The sequence below is a fragment of the Ruditapes philippinarum genome, unplaced genomic scaffold (genome assembly GCF_026571515.1).
Source record: "Ruditapes philippinarum isolate M1 unplaced genomic scaffold, ASM2657151v2 ctg3215_1_1_1_1, whole genome shotgun sequence".
NCBI classification, from domain to species: Eukaryota; Metazoa; Mollusca; class Bivalvia; order Venerida; family Veneridae; genus Ruditapes; species Ruditapes philippinarum.
The window spans coordinates 66,770-83,449 of record NW_026862332.1 but is presented as its reverse complement, the minus strand read 5'-3'; the positions used below and the strand labels follow the sequence as shown (position 1 = coordinate 83,449).

The window sequence follows — 16,680 nt, the reverse complement described above, 5'->3', positions numbered from 1 at the left end:
AGGCTAGTCTTTGTTGAGGCGGCATGGCCGTGTTGTGAACGCGTCGAAATAGTAATTTTATGATCTCTAGCCTCGTAGGTTCAAATACTACGTCAAGTACAAGTCAGTAAGAAAGCTAACACTCATTGCTTAGTTCTTGTTGGTTCTATAAACGATTCGAGAGTGTCTCCATAAACTTACAGCTTCCTACACGAATAAATCGAACCAAGAACAAATCTATTCGAATTCTTCTTACTCTCGAAACAAGTATAACTTGAAATAATTGTTTGCATATGTTCTCTTGCATTGAACATTGAATGGTATACAAAATGTTTTGACAATGATATGTCTAGCTCAGTAAATCTATATGAATTGACAGAATGGTAAATGGAACGATGAGAGGTGTACTGATATCAGGCCGGGCTTCGTCTGCAAGACCCCAAAATCTGCAGTTTCAGCCACCCAGGCCCCTTACCATGACGGTTGCAATTGGGTAAGTTATAAAATATATTTTGTTTATATCTTGACTGAATGACGCACATCTTCCTTATTTGATAAATTTGCAGAGCCTCTTTGGTCAAGTGTTAATTTTGAACCAACTAGATGTTCTGAGCCGCTATACGTAAAAATACTGTTACACAACCTCCGTTCAACAACATTTTATTTGAAAGAATCACTGTTATGGTATATAATTAACTATTGATGTAGAGGCGTTTGTTGTTGTTTTTGTTTTTCCTCATTATGTATTTTTTTTTTCAATAAGTTAAACTATGCATGATACAAAGTAACTAGGATAGCGGTGGTCTAGTGGTTAGGTGTATGTCTCTCAACCCTGGGACCGTGGGTTCGAATCCTACTGGGAGACACGAACATATGGACACTAGGACTGGTTAATCCCAGGAGGCGGAATCAAAGTGTTTCAAATTAACTTCGAACTTTCGTCACAAACGAGCTTAAATGAGCATGTTTGAACAAAATGGAATATAATATAAGATACAAAACAATGTGTCTTCTTTAACAGAATGCGTATGGTGTTGGAGCAAAATGTTACAAACTTGTGAATTATGGTAAACCTATGTCCTGGAATGTGGCAAACTCGTACTGTAACCGAACATTTAAAGGACAGTTAGCGACCGTAAATGACAGGTAAAGTACACACTTTGAAGTATTCTATCAAACACTGTAAAAATGTTGTTGTTGTTTTTTATTAAAACATGCTCAGTAAAGTGTTAAAAAGGCAGTTAATTACATTTTGAAACTTCAACAGTGGAATTATCAAAATATATTGCTATAATGGGAAATGCGTGGAATGGAAAATTTAGCAGAATGTTATTACGTGGATATTGCTTTTTATTTGCTATCTGTAAAACATTGTTATACTAGTATATTTTTCGAAAGAAACGGGATTCGGAAATATTTTACAGGATTTTACAAGCGTTTTTGTCGAGCATGTTAGTGTGGAAATCCGGTTATTTCTGGATAGGAATGAGTGATACAGTTTCACCGGGGACTTACAAATGGTTGACTGGGGACTCGGTTAGATACACAAACTGGTACAGCACACACACAGGTGCGGTCATTTTTTACATATCATTAAACCTCATATATATCACTTGCCTCTCACCGATATGGGTTCGAATCCCGATAGGGACTTAGGATTCTTTCATATCAGAAAGCTTTCCAGCTTGTTAACGGAACGTCTGGTTCTACACAAATACCCATTTATACCTGAAATAATGCACGGAAGGGCATCTAGGTTCACCTTTCCCTAGTAAAGCTGGTAAAGCTATATATGATCTGTGCTGTGTTGGTGCGACGTTAACTACAACAAAAACCATTGTTAATAAGCTGATCAATTATTCAGAAGTAATAAAATTATAATATTTGCTAGATCAAGTGGTTATCTGATCAAGCACAATGCACAGAAACAGTATTGAAAAGGGTAAAAAAAAACATTTGGTGGTACCATGAAAAGGCCAAGAAATATCCTAATTTTAATAGTGCATAACAATAAGCTTTCCTTATACTGCATGTTCTCAGTATAATATATAACAAATTTGTTTAATTTTCTAGGAAATGAAAGATCCACTTGTGTTGCCATGGAGGCAACTCCACCAACAGGATTATGGGTAAACAGAAACTGTTCAACACCCGGTTACTCCATATGCGAATTTCCGAGGGCACACTATACACCGACGACCACACCCACCCCCTGGCCTAACGTCAATTGTCCTACAGGATGGTCACCAAGTCAGGGATTCTGTTACAAGGTAAAATCAATTGTATCTCAAATTGGATCTCAAGCATTCGGCTCGTTTGCCTGGTCATTTGAGATGCTAAACAATATATATCGTGAATCATTCCACTCCTTAAATAGCGAAAAGGGTTACAATCTTCGCATTTGTTTCCTAGCCTTCTTGCAGTGATCACAATGCATGTATAACCTTTGCAAATGAATTGCAGACGACACGTTCATTAGCGTCTTGTCAAGCGCCAATCTGTTTAACAGCTATTCCTTATTTATCTTTCTTTTAATTCCGAAAAAATTGGATTAAATTAAAAATTTAAGCAGACGACAAATTTGATGACAATTGTCCCGGGAGGCACATAGACAAAGAGGTCCTTTTTCGTCGAACATATATAACAATAAGCTACTTCGCTTCTGATCATTCGAAGGCGATTTTGTAGACATTGATATATCAGGTACACATGTTTTGGAATCGCGCAATATTCTCTGACTGATAGAATGTTATTGTTGTTTTTTGTCTTATCTAAAATCTTTTTCCACAAAAAATTTTATGTCTTTGTTTATATTAATGTTATCATTATCATTATTTATCATTACCATTTACTGCATGTTCAATGTACATGAAATTATGTTATCTTATTGTATATAGATTTCAAAATTACCAGTAACACTGCTCTTACATATAGAAATACATGTTACTTTAGGAATATTTTAAAGGGACTCCACTGGGGTTTTTTGAAATGATGGGACTGAAAATATTTTTCCAGATAAATGAACCATTTGATGTAGGTTTAGACCACTAATCTTTGTGCAAAATTTCAGATCATTCGTACACTTCGTTTTTCCAGAATTATTATTCAAATTGTAAAAAAAAATGATCCAAAATGAGAAGCGTTTAAACGCTTTTCACTCATATCGGGCTGAGAAAATTTCAAAGTATATTTCATACATGTAAGTATCATTGCATATATTTCTGTTTAAAGTGCCCCAGCTCATTTATGTAAGAAATTCAAATGTTATGTTTTTAGACTTTTAAAACTCAGTGAAGTCCCTTTAACTTAAATAATCCCGACATCTCTCAAGAGTCCTGTAATATTTACATGTACATGCTAAAGATCATGATCACATAAACCAAAGTACAGGAATGTAAAAGAAAACACGTTTAAATTGTGTCCTCCTTTTCAGGCGTTTGGTAATCAAAGCACTGTAAAGACCTGGATGGAAGCTGTCACATATTGTCAGACACTCGGTGGCAATTTGCCAAGTTTCCATATCAGCAACAATGATTCCTTATTAACAACTTTACTATCGTAAGTATAAAATAAAAGATAGCAATGGTTTATATTTGTGTTCGCCGATTAGTTTGAGCTTTAAATCGAAACGAAGTCATTTTATGTCCGATTCTTTTAACAAAGTAGTATTGCTAAAGACAATTGTTACATTGGACATTGTCATTTCGAGAACCAGTAATCTTTTGGCTGAGCTGAGAGATTAGCTCTTCAGTTTGCTTCGAACCATTTTAGACAATTATAGAACGTTTTATGTCGGTATATCATATCTTTCGTATTTTCGGTATTACGTAGAAAGATATTTTAATATATTTGATATTTCGCTGTAATTAAAGAATTGAAACATATTTGGATTGATAATATGAGAAACAAAAAGTTTGTCGCTATTTTCATTTTCGTATGTTTCACTGTAAAAATAATTTTCACTGCAGTGAATAACATTTTTCCATGTATTTTTCACTGTGTCTTGCCGAGTATTGCTTTCTTTTAAATTCTGCCTAGTACATCATAATTTACAAGGGAATTAATCTTTATAAATATGCCATATGACTTTGCAATGAAAAAGACTGTTTTAAAAATAATATAACAACAACATAATATCAAGTTCTTTCATATAAACATGAATTTATTTTCATCTGTGTTGGCCATCGAAACATACGCAAGTAATTGTGCATCGTGGCTACGCCACTCATGAAATATTTATTTTCTTATTACTCGATGAAAATAAATCATGTATTTATAGAAAAAACTTGAATATCCTCTATATATGTATTTATATATTTGATTTTACTTTCCCTCAGGGTTAATTTTTTCTTTTTTCTACAGAAATTATAAAAACACACCTTTCTGGATTGGACTTAATGATAGAGAAACAGAAAAAGGTTTGTGCTTTATGAATATATTTTACTTATGTTGATCATATTTTTAATAAAGGTAATAATAATTTAAATGTTAACCGAATGGGTCATCAGCCTTAAAAAATGAATCTATTAGATGTTGATTAACAGAAGCATGCTATAGTGCTAAATAAGAAATCAGTGGTAATAAAAGTTAAAAAAAAATGGTATTTTGAATCTCTTACAAAATACATGCGCACCATAACTGCACTTTTGCCAAAGAAGCAAAAGGCGTAAAAACTAATTCATCCACGTAAGTATAGGTATATTAAGACAAAAAAAAGTTTTTGAGAAATGAAGGTTATAGCATTTTAAGGTATAATGAGCATTTAAAGTTTAGCAGCCAATATCTTGGTCTGGGCATTCGGCTGGGCGTGTTGGCTTCTTACGTCAATACTGGTTGTATAAACAAGTTATTTTGTCATCGTTATGCAGGCAGAAAGCATAACAAACATAAAGTTATCATAGTAATAGTATGACACCAAATTTTCAATGTTAAGAAATGGCCATATAAGTTAAAATCGGTACGATCTTTACAGTTATAACAAGTAATATATACACTACTGATAAGCTAAAATAGTATTAAGCACTGAAGATCAATCCAACAATATTTCAAATTGTTATCAAAATGATCAAAAAGAATAAAACAATGTCAAAATATGTAACATCTATTCTACAGGCCATCAATGGAGTGATGGAAGTGCAGTTGACTACACAAACTGGAACCCTGGAGAACCGAACGATTTCCATGGTTACGAAGATTGTGTGGTCTACAACCCAGGTGCTGGGTGGAACGACCAGAACTGTTATATTGCTTCACGTTTCATCTGTGCTGTACCCAGAGGTGAACCTTGATTTTACGTTTGAAAGAAAAAATGTTAAAGATGTAAAGATGTAATTGATATAAGAAACACTATATCTAATATTCAGGAATGCTAGTGAAGAAATGTTTTTTGTTGTAACCCTAACTCTAAAACCATAAACCTGATTGAATCAAAAGTGATGACCCATTTACCACAAGTATAAACCAAGACCAGCCTGAAGATCAGTTGGTTGACTAGTTTTTGTATTTTAGTATTGAAATCCCTTAAAATTTTAACTGACTTACTCATTAGGTTAAGGGTTAAAAACAGTAATGTCGAATACTGTCATACATATTATTAGTAATAGAGCATTCCAAAATCTCTAATGGCCTGTGGATATTGTTGGCCTGTGTTTTAACATATTTTCTTGTATATGCAAACTTACCTTTTTATGCTTATCCTGCTTTTACTTTGTATTTTATGCATTTCATTTATATTTATTAAAGTTCATCTTTATTGCAGGAGTAAATATGGCCGCCGTAACGCCACCACCCACCGGAGTTCCTTGTAAGTGTACAATAAACTATATACATAATTGTGTATCTAAAAAATCTGATATTATGAAGTGGGTCATACCAAAGACTGTTGTTAAATGGCATTTATTGCTTCATTGCTCAGAGAGATATAGTTTTAGGCTCAACAAATTTGCTGACAGTTATACGTTAAATTTGGACACTATACTAAAGGCACATTATTCCTCATAGAAGAATATTTTTTGTATTTCTTTAGAAAAGGCAAATGTTATTTATATAACCATACAAAATGCTAAATCACTATATGTGTGCTTATTGCCAAATAGCAACAGAAGAAAAAGACGGTTTAGGTAAATGGGCAATGGGTAACTTTAACAGGTCGTAAAAAGACAAAAATCTTTTCTTTATTTTAAAAGAAATAAATTTGGGACGTAATTGGTCTTAAAACTTTAAAATGAACTATTCAAAATTCAAAGCAGGGGAAATCAATTACATAATTCATTAAAATTCAACAGGTTATTTTTTAATAAAGAGAGATAAATGTATAAATCCTTACCCTCTAGCTACCCAGTACTGCGGGGACACCTCCTGGGTCTTGTTTAACAACAATTGTTACCAAGTTAGTCCAGTCACGGGAGATAACTCGTCTTTATCATGGTATGATGCTAACACGTACTGCATGGGTCAACAATCAAATCTTGCCAGCATACACAGCCAAGACGAACATTCCTTCTTATTAACTATGGTAAGTTTATCTCATCGTCATTTGACAATAAACATGTGATTTTAAAAGCTCATGAAGCCTAAGAATTATTTTGCTGTAAAAAGGGCAACCATGCGCTTTATCAAGTTATTATTATGAATTCTGAATAGTTAACATGCATATATATTAGCAGACGACCTTTAATATTTGGTCATATGACCTGTCGAAATCTTCACAACAAAAATATATTTAAGAAAGAAGCGTTCATATTTACACAATATACATGTATAATGTCTCGCATTATGTAATTTCTTACCTCTTTATAACTGCAAGCCATTGGAAAAAAGAAACAAACGTTACAAAAGTAACAACGGAACAGCCATGAGGAATGATATAGAAAAAGTCACATACGTACATTTGTATAGAAAAATCTCTAATTATTGCAGATGACAAAAAGTCAAAGTAAATCATTCGCATACTGGCTTGGACTGAATTCCTTGAATGACAATGGTTTCAAGTAAGCAGTTCTTTACTTTTATACATCTATTTAAGTTAGCAATTCAAGTATATGAATAAATTTAAACTGCATTTTTTACAAAGAACTTTAAATGGAATTGTACGATGTCGTAAAATTGTGAGGTTAGTTATCAACTATTTTGTATCACTTTTCGGATAGAACTGGATATTAATTTCCTAGTCTGTCTCCAATAATGCCATTGTTTTGGCGCCAAATTGTCCTATGTAGCAGTAAGATGTGATTGTACTACCTGAATGTCCTGTCAAAGTGAACAGAGGTGTACAACATGGTTCAAATGACTGATAAACACCTATACTGTACACTAAAAAATCGCTTCGGCGTTTTTAAGTCAATATTCCCAGAGGTTTATGGTATGGGTTCAATTGACTGATACACAAATGTACTTTACACTAAAATAGTGCTTCCAACATTTTTGTAACAAAAATACAGTTGACAAACTTTGAATTCATTGATAATAATATGCATATTTTTAAAATCTTAGATGGACAGATCAAACTGCTGTTGATTTCGATTTTTGGAGTCCAAACGAGCCAAATAATTACTTTGGTAGTGAACAATGCGTCGAGATGATAAAATCATATGGTATTTCTTTTATCATAATAATTTATTATAGTGGACAAACTATTAGTTATTAATGTATTCCTGGCATAGAAAGTTTCGCGCTCATTTTTTCAGATAGATTTTAATATAATACACGACCATAATCCGACTATAGAGTAAATGTAGTGTACACTGAATGTTACTGAATAATGTAAACATATGTTCAGACTAAAATAAATGTTTTTAACACATACGTTTCGCAATTGATATTTTGTTGAGAAACCAAATGAGTACATACACAATTTACTGAACATACCATGGCATTGTTACAGCTGGTTCTTGAATTTGATCCTCTTCCCCCGTGGCACATCTCTCCCATTATGATAACGTTTCAGACGTGTGTCTAATGCACATTCTATTTCACTGTCTTTTCTTGAAGTGCCGGTATTTGTTTTGAAGCAGTTAGATATAGCTGGTTCACAAACCCCATTGTAAGGTACTTGTTGAACGCTTTCACATTTCTAACTGTCATTACCGTCAATGTTTTGACACTGTTTCTAATTAAATGATTTATAATAACTTATTTGACTGATATTTCAAGGATTGTGGAACGATGATCATTGTAGTCAAACATTACCTTTCATTTGTAAGAAGCCGAAAATTGGTGCCGCTGTTATTGCAACCCCAGCTCCTTACCCCTCCGGTGGTTGTGCACAGGGATTTACTCGAGCTCCCGGTGGACGTAAGTTGCTTGTTCTTTTTTATATTGAGTTTAGTAAATATATGAAGACGACATTCTCAGACAGTGCTTAGGTCATATTGTAAAACAAATAATTTATCTCACATTAAAATATAAAATATTTTCGGACTTTGCGAAAATTCATTTGATGTCAACACGTAAGATTCTATCCGTAAGTTTTACAGTTTTACTGCCAAAATTATGATAGAAATATACTGTATTTATATTAACAGGCAATAAATGTTTTTACATTGGTGGTGCCAATCCGAGTTCACGTTTGAATTACACGGCTGCCTACACATTGTGTAGAAGGTTCGGAACAGGTTATGATATTGCCAGTATAGAAGACATCTTTGAACAAGGTTCGTATCGTTGTAGACATACCAATATGGCTTGATATATGTATTAAATTTCGCAAGACTAAATGATTTGTATAACAATTGTCAAAACATAAAAAGCTACAGATTTGAATAGGATAATTGTCAAAACAAACGGATAAGTGGTGTTGAACTATCATTATTAACACATAAATCTGGTATGATTTAAGAGAGTACATGGCATAAATACATCATTGTTATAAGATGTCTATGAATAATTGATTTGCATGATAATTGTCAAGGCAGGTTCGTGGTAGACATACGTAAACAAGGGGCTTGAATTGTATGTCGGGTTCTAAATATTTGGAATTCCACTGTACAAGCTGTTACAAGCAGTTACTATATTAAAACGTATTTTCCAAGACATTTCTAAGAAATACACGAATGTACTAATACTTGAGAAGACTGTCGCTTGTTTTTCACTTTATCTATATAGAAAACATATATATGTATAAAATGACCAAAGTTAAGATAAATTATTTCTTTTCAACATCTACGTAAACTTATGATCATAAATGCCAAATAAATCAATATATTATTTAACCATTATCATATATACTATTTTGTAAGCAACAATAGCGACGTTTGTTAATATGTCATTTCAGAATTTTTACTCACCATGATAAAGGGAATATCGTACCCTCTCTGGATCGGTTTGAATGACCAACATGGGAACAACAAGTTTTATTGGCAGAATAGCGCCCCTGTAATGTTTACAAACTGGGACAGAGGGGAACCAACTAGCTCACACAATGGTTCTCCTCTGAAAAATACGGTATCAATGCTTATTTAATATTGATGCAATAATTTAGGCCTTTGTGACAGCAGTCTTTGCTTTAATTGAACAGATCAAGATCTTACAAGAACAAACTTTTCATCTTTGTTTTGTTCAGTTTTAAATAATTTTATTTACTCACTGTGCATATTTTCATTTCCATTTTGATTAAGCTCGAATTTTCTCATAATTTAATCATTTCATCACTTTGCTGTTTCTGTAATACCTTTCACTTTTTTTTAAATTAAATTTCTTCACTTGAATATTTATATTTTTGCAATCCATTCGGCACTTTTAAATGTAACATACTATAAAATTCGTCACCAGAATGTAGAATGTCGAAATTGATTTTTTTTGTCAGCTAGGATTTCATGACATAAAGACTAAAAAAAATCCTTTCTCTTGCAATATTAACTCTTAAATTATCTGTTTGTTTTAGCAAAATTGCGTGCTCATGCGCACAAACGCCGGGCATGAAGGACGATGGGCAGATGCTAATTGTTCACCAAAAATGGGATATATTTGTCAGTCTCGACAAGGTTTGTTTGGAGACTATAAATTTTCTGGTTCATTACATATTTATACAAAAATATAAGAACAACTAAGCGTGAGTGCCTATTTCTTTTGAGTATTTCTACGTATATACATGTATTACTAACAATATGCAATGTAATATTAATCTACAATGTATATTATTTTTATGATATATTTTTTTATTTTACAAAGAAGACACTCAGTTTTATTTTGGTAAATACTCTGCCTTTAGCTTTGAAATTTAAACATGAAATGAAAATGCAATATTATCACTATGATTATACATTATATTTTCATACATGCATTATATACATGTATATGCTATGAAACTTACCCAGAGACGTAACGTCAGTCTCGAGGTTATTAAACCTTTTCATGAGCTCTGCTTCAAATTCGATGATTTTCATTGGTCAGTGAACATTCTGTGCCAGTTTTTTTACCAATCAAATACATGAGCTCTGTTTTGAGCAAAGACAAATTATTTTGTAACCTAGATCCAAAAGTGGGTCCCGAGTTAGCGTAAATAATTAGATCTGTTTAAATAAAACCAATTACTATGTTTCAGATCCTAATCTACCAAAAATGGACCTACCAAAGGGTAACTGTAAAGCAGGATATTCGTTCTATATGGGAGGTTGCTACAAAGTCAGCACAGTTTGTGAGTTTTAAATTTTGAATTACCGTTCTATTTGACTATTCTAAAGAATAATCCTAATTCGCTATTTACGTTAAAATCACATTTGATCATTGATAAACAAGTACCAGTATTATGGGTTGGTATATCATATTTACCCAGAATCGAAGTAATGAAATCCATTCCAAAAGCTAAATGAATATTCTAATGAACTCTACATAAAGAATGTAAAGTACATGTCATTAATTATTGTAATCAAGGGGTGATGTCGAAATCTCTTTACGAAGGAATCTGTGGAAGTCCTTTATTTGAAGGTACCCAATGCAACTACTAAATAACTTTCCATGTACAGTTAAGTCCACTCATAATATGATCATAATTAAGATAATGGTTAGAATATAACACTTGCATCACAAAACCTAAATGTATTTGCCTCTACAGCAAAGACTTGGAATGACGCCCAAGCGGATTGCAAGGCCGATGGCGGGAATTTAGCGTCAGTTACCAGCGTTCAAGAATCAGCTTTCATTCATATCCTTGTCAACGGCAAATTCCAGTACTGGGTCGGATTATCGGATACTCAGGTAACGCTTCAATGCTCTTATATTATTTTTTTTATTCATTCTCAGTGCGTTATTATAAATTAACAAAAATGTATTATTATAATTGTCTAATGTGCAGATGAGCAGAGTTCTATAAAACTAGATAAAAACGTCGTTTCTTTATCAAAATTATTGTTCTTTAGCTGGTTAATGTACACCATTAACTTGTCTTTTCTTTATCAAAAAGCATATATAGTAAGAATTCAATGTTTCCTTGAAAAATAAAAAAAAAAACAGTCGTTTAATTCCTAATGTAGAGAGAAGGTGACTGTGGATTTGATGAGATCGTTCCTCTTGACTGAATAATATGACAAATAAGGAAAATATAGTCCCTGCACTATTTGAGTTTATTGTAGTGCATAGGTTTCGCATCCAAAATTATATAAAATGAAATTGAAATAAAAATTCAACAGAACTTGTTATAATTATTGATTCCGGCACAATTTTTTTCAGATACGAGGGCTTTATCAATGGGTAGACAACTGGCCGGTGTTCTACAGTAATTGGGGATGGAAAGAACCGTCCTACGGTAGAACAAATAGTACCGGGTGTGTCTTAGTGAACATGAGGGGTAAATGGAATGATACAGCCTGTACAAGAAAGGTTCACTACGTCTGTAAAATATCGACAGGTATAATATTATAAACATTATCATGTTCCTTGGATGTAGGTTTCAAGAATTTGCTTTGTACACATATTTTTATCCGAACATTAGGAGGACTAAACTAAACTTCTATCTAATGATTTGTATACACATTAAACACAAGATTACTTTTACTATTAAAAGAATCAATTTCTCTATAATTTATCTTTAATATGTTTTAAGCGTACAAGCAAGTCCAGCAGGCTAAGTTGTGCAGCTCGTTATACCCCTTATGTATTTTTATTGATTATAAAAACATTTGAATAGATTTTGACATAGATTTTATGAACAGATCTTGACATAGTTACACCCAATTCTTAACTCAACTTCTATTGTTTGCTTTAGTAACTTGGCACAAGCTAATGTCATTTTATTTATTTGAAAGTTGATCAGAAGATTTAAAATCTATTGGTACTATTACCTGTCCAATGTCTTTTTCTGTTCACCAGAGACGACTTTACTAATTATATTTATTTTATGGCAACAAAAGCTATTCCCTTTCCATCAAGGACATTGGTAAAGGAATGAATCGCATTCAGTGGTAGTTTTTGTTGTGACTGAACTGAACATATAAAATATTCCTTCCAATATCAGTAAACATGCTTAGAGATGTATTAGGTCCATTTGTGCTCCAAATTTCGGAAATGACATTTCATATGGTATTTGATGTTGCAAGTGGTGCAGTAATTACTTTTGATGATATATTTGCCTTGGGGGTATGCTCTAATATACCCAAGCACTGACATCAAAATTCAAATCCATTCTGCCTGCAATCTCTTAAATAAAACACAACATTTTTAAGATTTGTATATATTCTATTACGGTTGAAAAAAATAAAATGTGATACATTTTGAGTGAGTGCGACATCTAGGCATTAATGTCTGTGTTATTTTTCATTTTTATAAAGATTCTTTATGGTAAATTTCTATCGTAATTTATATCATTAAGCTTTTGAAAAAAGTATTATAATAATGTCAATTTGTCATGATATTTCTCTTGTTTTCAAATTCAGAGATAAAACAGCATCTCTTGCTTGAGCTCTCTGTCCATATGTTTTTACTCTTACAGTGTCTGCACCTAAACCAACAGCCATCTCAAACGGAAACTGCTCAGTAAAGAATGCAATTCCAAACCCACAAAACAACTTCTGCTACAGTGTTTACACTGTGAATGGTAGATCTTGGCCTGAAGCGAATTATCTTTGTCAAAACTCAGGACAACAACTTGTCTCACTACATTCTCAACCAGAATTAGATTTTGTTGTTCAGATCGTTAGACAGGCTAAATCGCCAAACCCTTCGTATAGACCAAATGTTTGGGTTGGTCTTCAGCAAGGTGGGAAAGGTAATTTATGCTTCTTATGCTGGCTATACCGCAACCAGTTCAGATACAGTCGTGCCTTCTAATCATGGTCTGCACTGTTCAATATTCTGTGTAACTGATTTTTAAATTTGCCCAAACTTAGTGAATAGTTTTGTCTAGACTGAAAGATGGGCAATACCATTTAAGATATTATATTTGTGGTATAGATTAAAGCTTTTTTATCTCTATGAGTATGTTTTACTCTTAATATTTACACATTACTCCCTATATTCTCTTTATAAAATCTAAGGTCGTCATGGTTCCTGAATAAAATAAGTAAGACACCAAATCGTTCTTTTGTAAAGTTTTTTTCCTTAATCCATATCCAGACTGTTCATAACTATATGTGCATCAAAAGTAAATACTTATTATTTTGCGGCAAAAGTTTACGTTTCTGTTTGTCTTGCTTATTGTGATATCAATTTCTTGAGGAACAAACATTTCATAGAAATTGCTTGTATACCAAATTTAAATTTCTTCTTGCTACATATCCATATCAAGAAAGATGTTTTAACTATTTCATTTCTATGTTTTACACAAAACAAAGGTGCTTACACTTGGAGTGATGGAACTACTGTGAATTTCATGAAATGGAAAGTAGGTGAGCCTAGTAACATTGGAACACATGGTCAGCTAGAACAGTGTGTCGAGCTTGATAGAGACACCGCTACCTATAACGATATCAGCTGCTTTACTAATAAAGGATACGTTTGTAAAAGTCCTAAAGGTATGTAAAATATTTCAAACGAAGTCCTAAAGGTATGTAAAATATTCAAAGAAAAGTCCTAAAGGTATGTAAAATATTCTAAGCAAAGTCCTAAAGGTATGTAAAATATCCAAAGCAAAGTCCTAAAGGTATGTAAAATATTTCAAACGAAGTCCTAAAGGTATGTAAAATATTTCAAAGCAAAGTCCTAAAGGTATGTAAAATATTTCAAACGAAGTCCTAAAGGTATGTAAAATATTTTAAAGCAAAGTCCTAAAGGTATGTAAAATATTTCAAACGAAGTCCTAAACGTATGTAAAATATTTTAAGCAAAGTCCTAAAGGTATGTAAAATATTTCAAACGAAGTCCTAAACGTATTGCACAGTCAAATTATTAACAGAGATCCTTTTTCAGCTTACTAAATAAGTGCTTCTTCAATAAATGGTACCTAAATCATAAACGTCTATTGAACAATCATAATTTATAAAACGGTTTGACATTGAAATCCATTGAATATATTTAATGTTTCTAAATATTCATAAAATGATTTTTTAAAACATTTCTTTTTTGATTACTTTATATTCACCAGCTCTTATCTGTATAGCATAAATCATGAAGTCGCTCATTATCTACATAAGGTTATATAGATTTGTCTTACAATTTATAGAATAACTATGGATTAAACATTTTATGAGTCAACCACATTTTCAATGAGCGATGTTTTTGATGATAATATACCTACTAACTATGACTATATCTATTTCAGTAATGCCAACAAACGCTCCATTTATACCCGGATCCGGAGGTCCCGGGGTCCCTACTGGACAAAACGGCTTGCCGATATATGTGGTAAAATATTTATTTCTGTATCTGAATAACACCATTTAAAATTATACTGAGTGGCTTACAATATAGATTAATTATTTCAGTTATAAAGTATAACGTAACTAAACGATTAAAGCAAATCTGACTGTGGCTCAAATTGACTTATGGTGATCTATGAAGTAAAACATTCATATTAAACGCTTTCATGCACGTACGTCTAACATAATCTATGGTACATGTGAAATCTTGTCGATTCGCCGTTTTCCGATTCATTATTGTTTACGGAAAATGATGGAGAGAGCAGCCAGGATAAGAGTTTTTCTGAGCTGAAGATGTATAAAATAATCTAAATACAAGACGTAGAAGAAATGTGAAAGAAGGGATTAATTTGATGTCTAACAAGTTCAATTTAAATCTTAAATAGAATATTCGTTGTGGTTTTTACTCACGATAAAGTCATCTCCTTTTAATTACAATCTATGTTTTGATAGACATTTATTAATAAATCGTTAATTAATCACGAATGTAATTTATCCTATTTTTTTCAGGCATCAACAGGATCAGGAGGGATACTTGTAGGCCAGGGTTCTTCCTTGTTACCTTCTTTAACAAACGCTCAAGGTCAACCCGTGTCACCAAACGCGCTAGGACAATCCGGGAATACAAATGTCCAAAGTGAGTTATTTACTTTAAATGTACGCTTCTGTATTACTGTAATGTCACGGTCCGGGGAGGTATTATGTGCTGATCTGGAACGCGTCTTGCATTCAAATTTATTTCTTCTACAAAATGTCCATTATTTTACTCACTTTGTCTATAATCAGCAAGCATATAGACATCTTTTTCTTTATTTACGGAAGCTCTATGACAATTGATTCAAAAACCGCTTCAACGTACTTGTCATTATGCTTTCTATGTTAAAGACAAGTCGATAGTTCTGTCGTTAATGCTTTTATTTCCTACTATTTATACTTTGGTTTATGTTACATGTAGTTTGAATACAATTCCACTTCTCTTGAGTATCATCATAAATTTAAATTCACCTTTTCCGTCCACAGCAAAAAACTCTACACTTGGTTTAAGTAACGGTGGTATTGCTGGAATTGTGATAGCATGTGTGCTGATATTACTCATAGCTGCGTTCATGCTTGTGTATCTGAAGAGGATGGGAAAAATCAAACCACCTGTGCTAGGCCCTGATACATCTCTAGGATTTGAAAACGCTACATACAGTAGATCAAGCGATAAAATTCAACTGGACTCGGATGCATAGACCGACCTTGTTGAACTCAACTCAATACAACTGATTACAAAATCAGTATCTATTTATTGTACGATTTTGGCCTGGGCAACATATTGAGGAAAACAGTATACCTACGTTTATAGAGACAGCACCATGTGTTCCAAATAGAGTATATATGTGTCAGGTGCATTTTTATACATTCATGTGCAATATCACGATATCACACAAAAACTTAGATGATTTCATATTTTCGGTGTTTAATGCATTTATACAATACTCATATATTTATGTTAACCTTTACTTTGCTGGTCCAGGACATAAAAGAAACATTTGCCACCAGTATAGAGCAATGCATGCATGCTCGTCTTTGCAAAATGACCATGCTTTATACTGATTGGTAACTTCATTTTTGTATTTTGGCATTGAAATCCCTTACATTTTGAATGGACTGTCCCCAAATTCAAACATGGGCGAGTCCATTTAAGAAATGCAACAGGTTTTGGATTAACATTCTCATGTACATTATTAATATTCCAGTTATTCATCATATTTGTATATCATTAATATAACATTTCTTAGTCCGACCAACAAAGAACTAATGCTCTGGTAGGACATTTTGTTTAACTTTATTGGTCAAATTGTCTGTAAATGGCATAGCTATTGTAATCGTGTGAAATAAATGTAAAAAGTAATATTCTTATGTGTAGTTG

General features: G+C 32.7%; 1 protein-coding gene across 1 annotated transcript in view; it reads left to right on the top strand.

Annotated features, from left to right (window-relative positions):
* The window catches only part of LOC132718702 (macrophage mannose receptor 1-like), a 35,287-nt gene extending 18,625 nt beyond the window's left edge, over positions 1 to 16,662 (top strand). The window contains exons 21-43 of the mRNA XM_060702418.1: positions 359 to 472; positions 1,001 to 1,125; positions 1,404 to 1,549; positions 2,053 to 2,249; positions 3,413 to 3,537; positions 4,342 to 4,397; positions 5,092 to 5,256; positions 5,738 to 5,782; positions 6,312 to 6,493; positions 6,898 to 6,968; positions 7,471 to 7,571; positions 8,131 to 8,271; positions 8,502 to 8,630; positions 9,251 to 9,420; positions 9,860 to 9,959; positions 10,520 to 10,612; positions 11,030 to 11,172; positions 11,644 to 11,821; positions 12,902 to 13,177; positions 13,743 to 13,922; positions 14,669 to 14,751; positions 15,276 to 15,402; positions 15,786 to 16,662. Coding sequence (XP_060558401.1) covers positions 359 to 472; positions 1,001 to 1,125; positions 1,404 to 1,549; positions 2,053 to 2,249; positions 3,413 to 3,537; positions 4,342 to 4,397; positions 5,092 to 5,256; positions 5,738 to 5,782; positions 6,312 to 6,493; positions 6,898 to 6,968; positions 7,471 to 7,571; positions 8,131 to 8,271; positions 8,502 to 8,630; positions 9,251 to 9,420; positions 9,860 to 9,959; positions 10,520 to 10,612; positions 11,030 to 11,172; positions 11,644 to 11,821; positions 12,902 to 13,177; positions 13,743 to 13,922; positions 14,669 to 14,751; positions 15,276 to 15,402; positions 15,786 to 16,000 — 3,162 coding nt within the window. The 3' untranslated portion in view covers positions 16,001 to 16,662. The remainder of the gene's footprint in view (positions 1 to 358; positions 473 to 1,000; positions 1,126 to 1,403; positions 1,550 to 2,052; positions 2,250 to 3,412; positions 3,538 to 4,341; positions 4,398 to 5,091; positions 5,257 to 5,737; positions 5,783 to 6,311; positions 6,494 to 6,897; positions 6,969 to 7,470; positions 7,572 to 8,130; positions 8,272 to 8,501; positions 8,631 to 9,250; positions 9,421 to 9,859; positions 9,960 to 10,519; positions 10,613 to 11,029; positions 11,173 to 11,643; positions 11,822 to 12,901; positions 13,178 to 13,742; positions 13,923 to 14,668; positions 14,752 to 15,275; positions 15,403 to 15,785) is intronic.
* Positions 16,663 to 16,680: the final 18 nt, after the last annotated feature.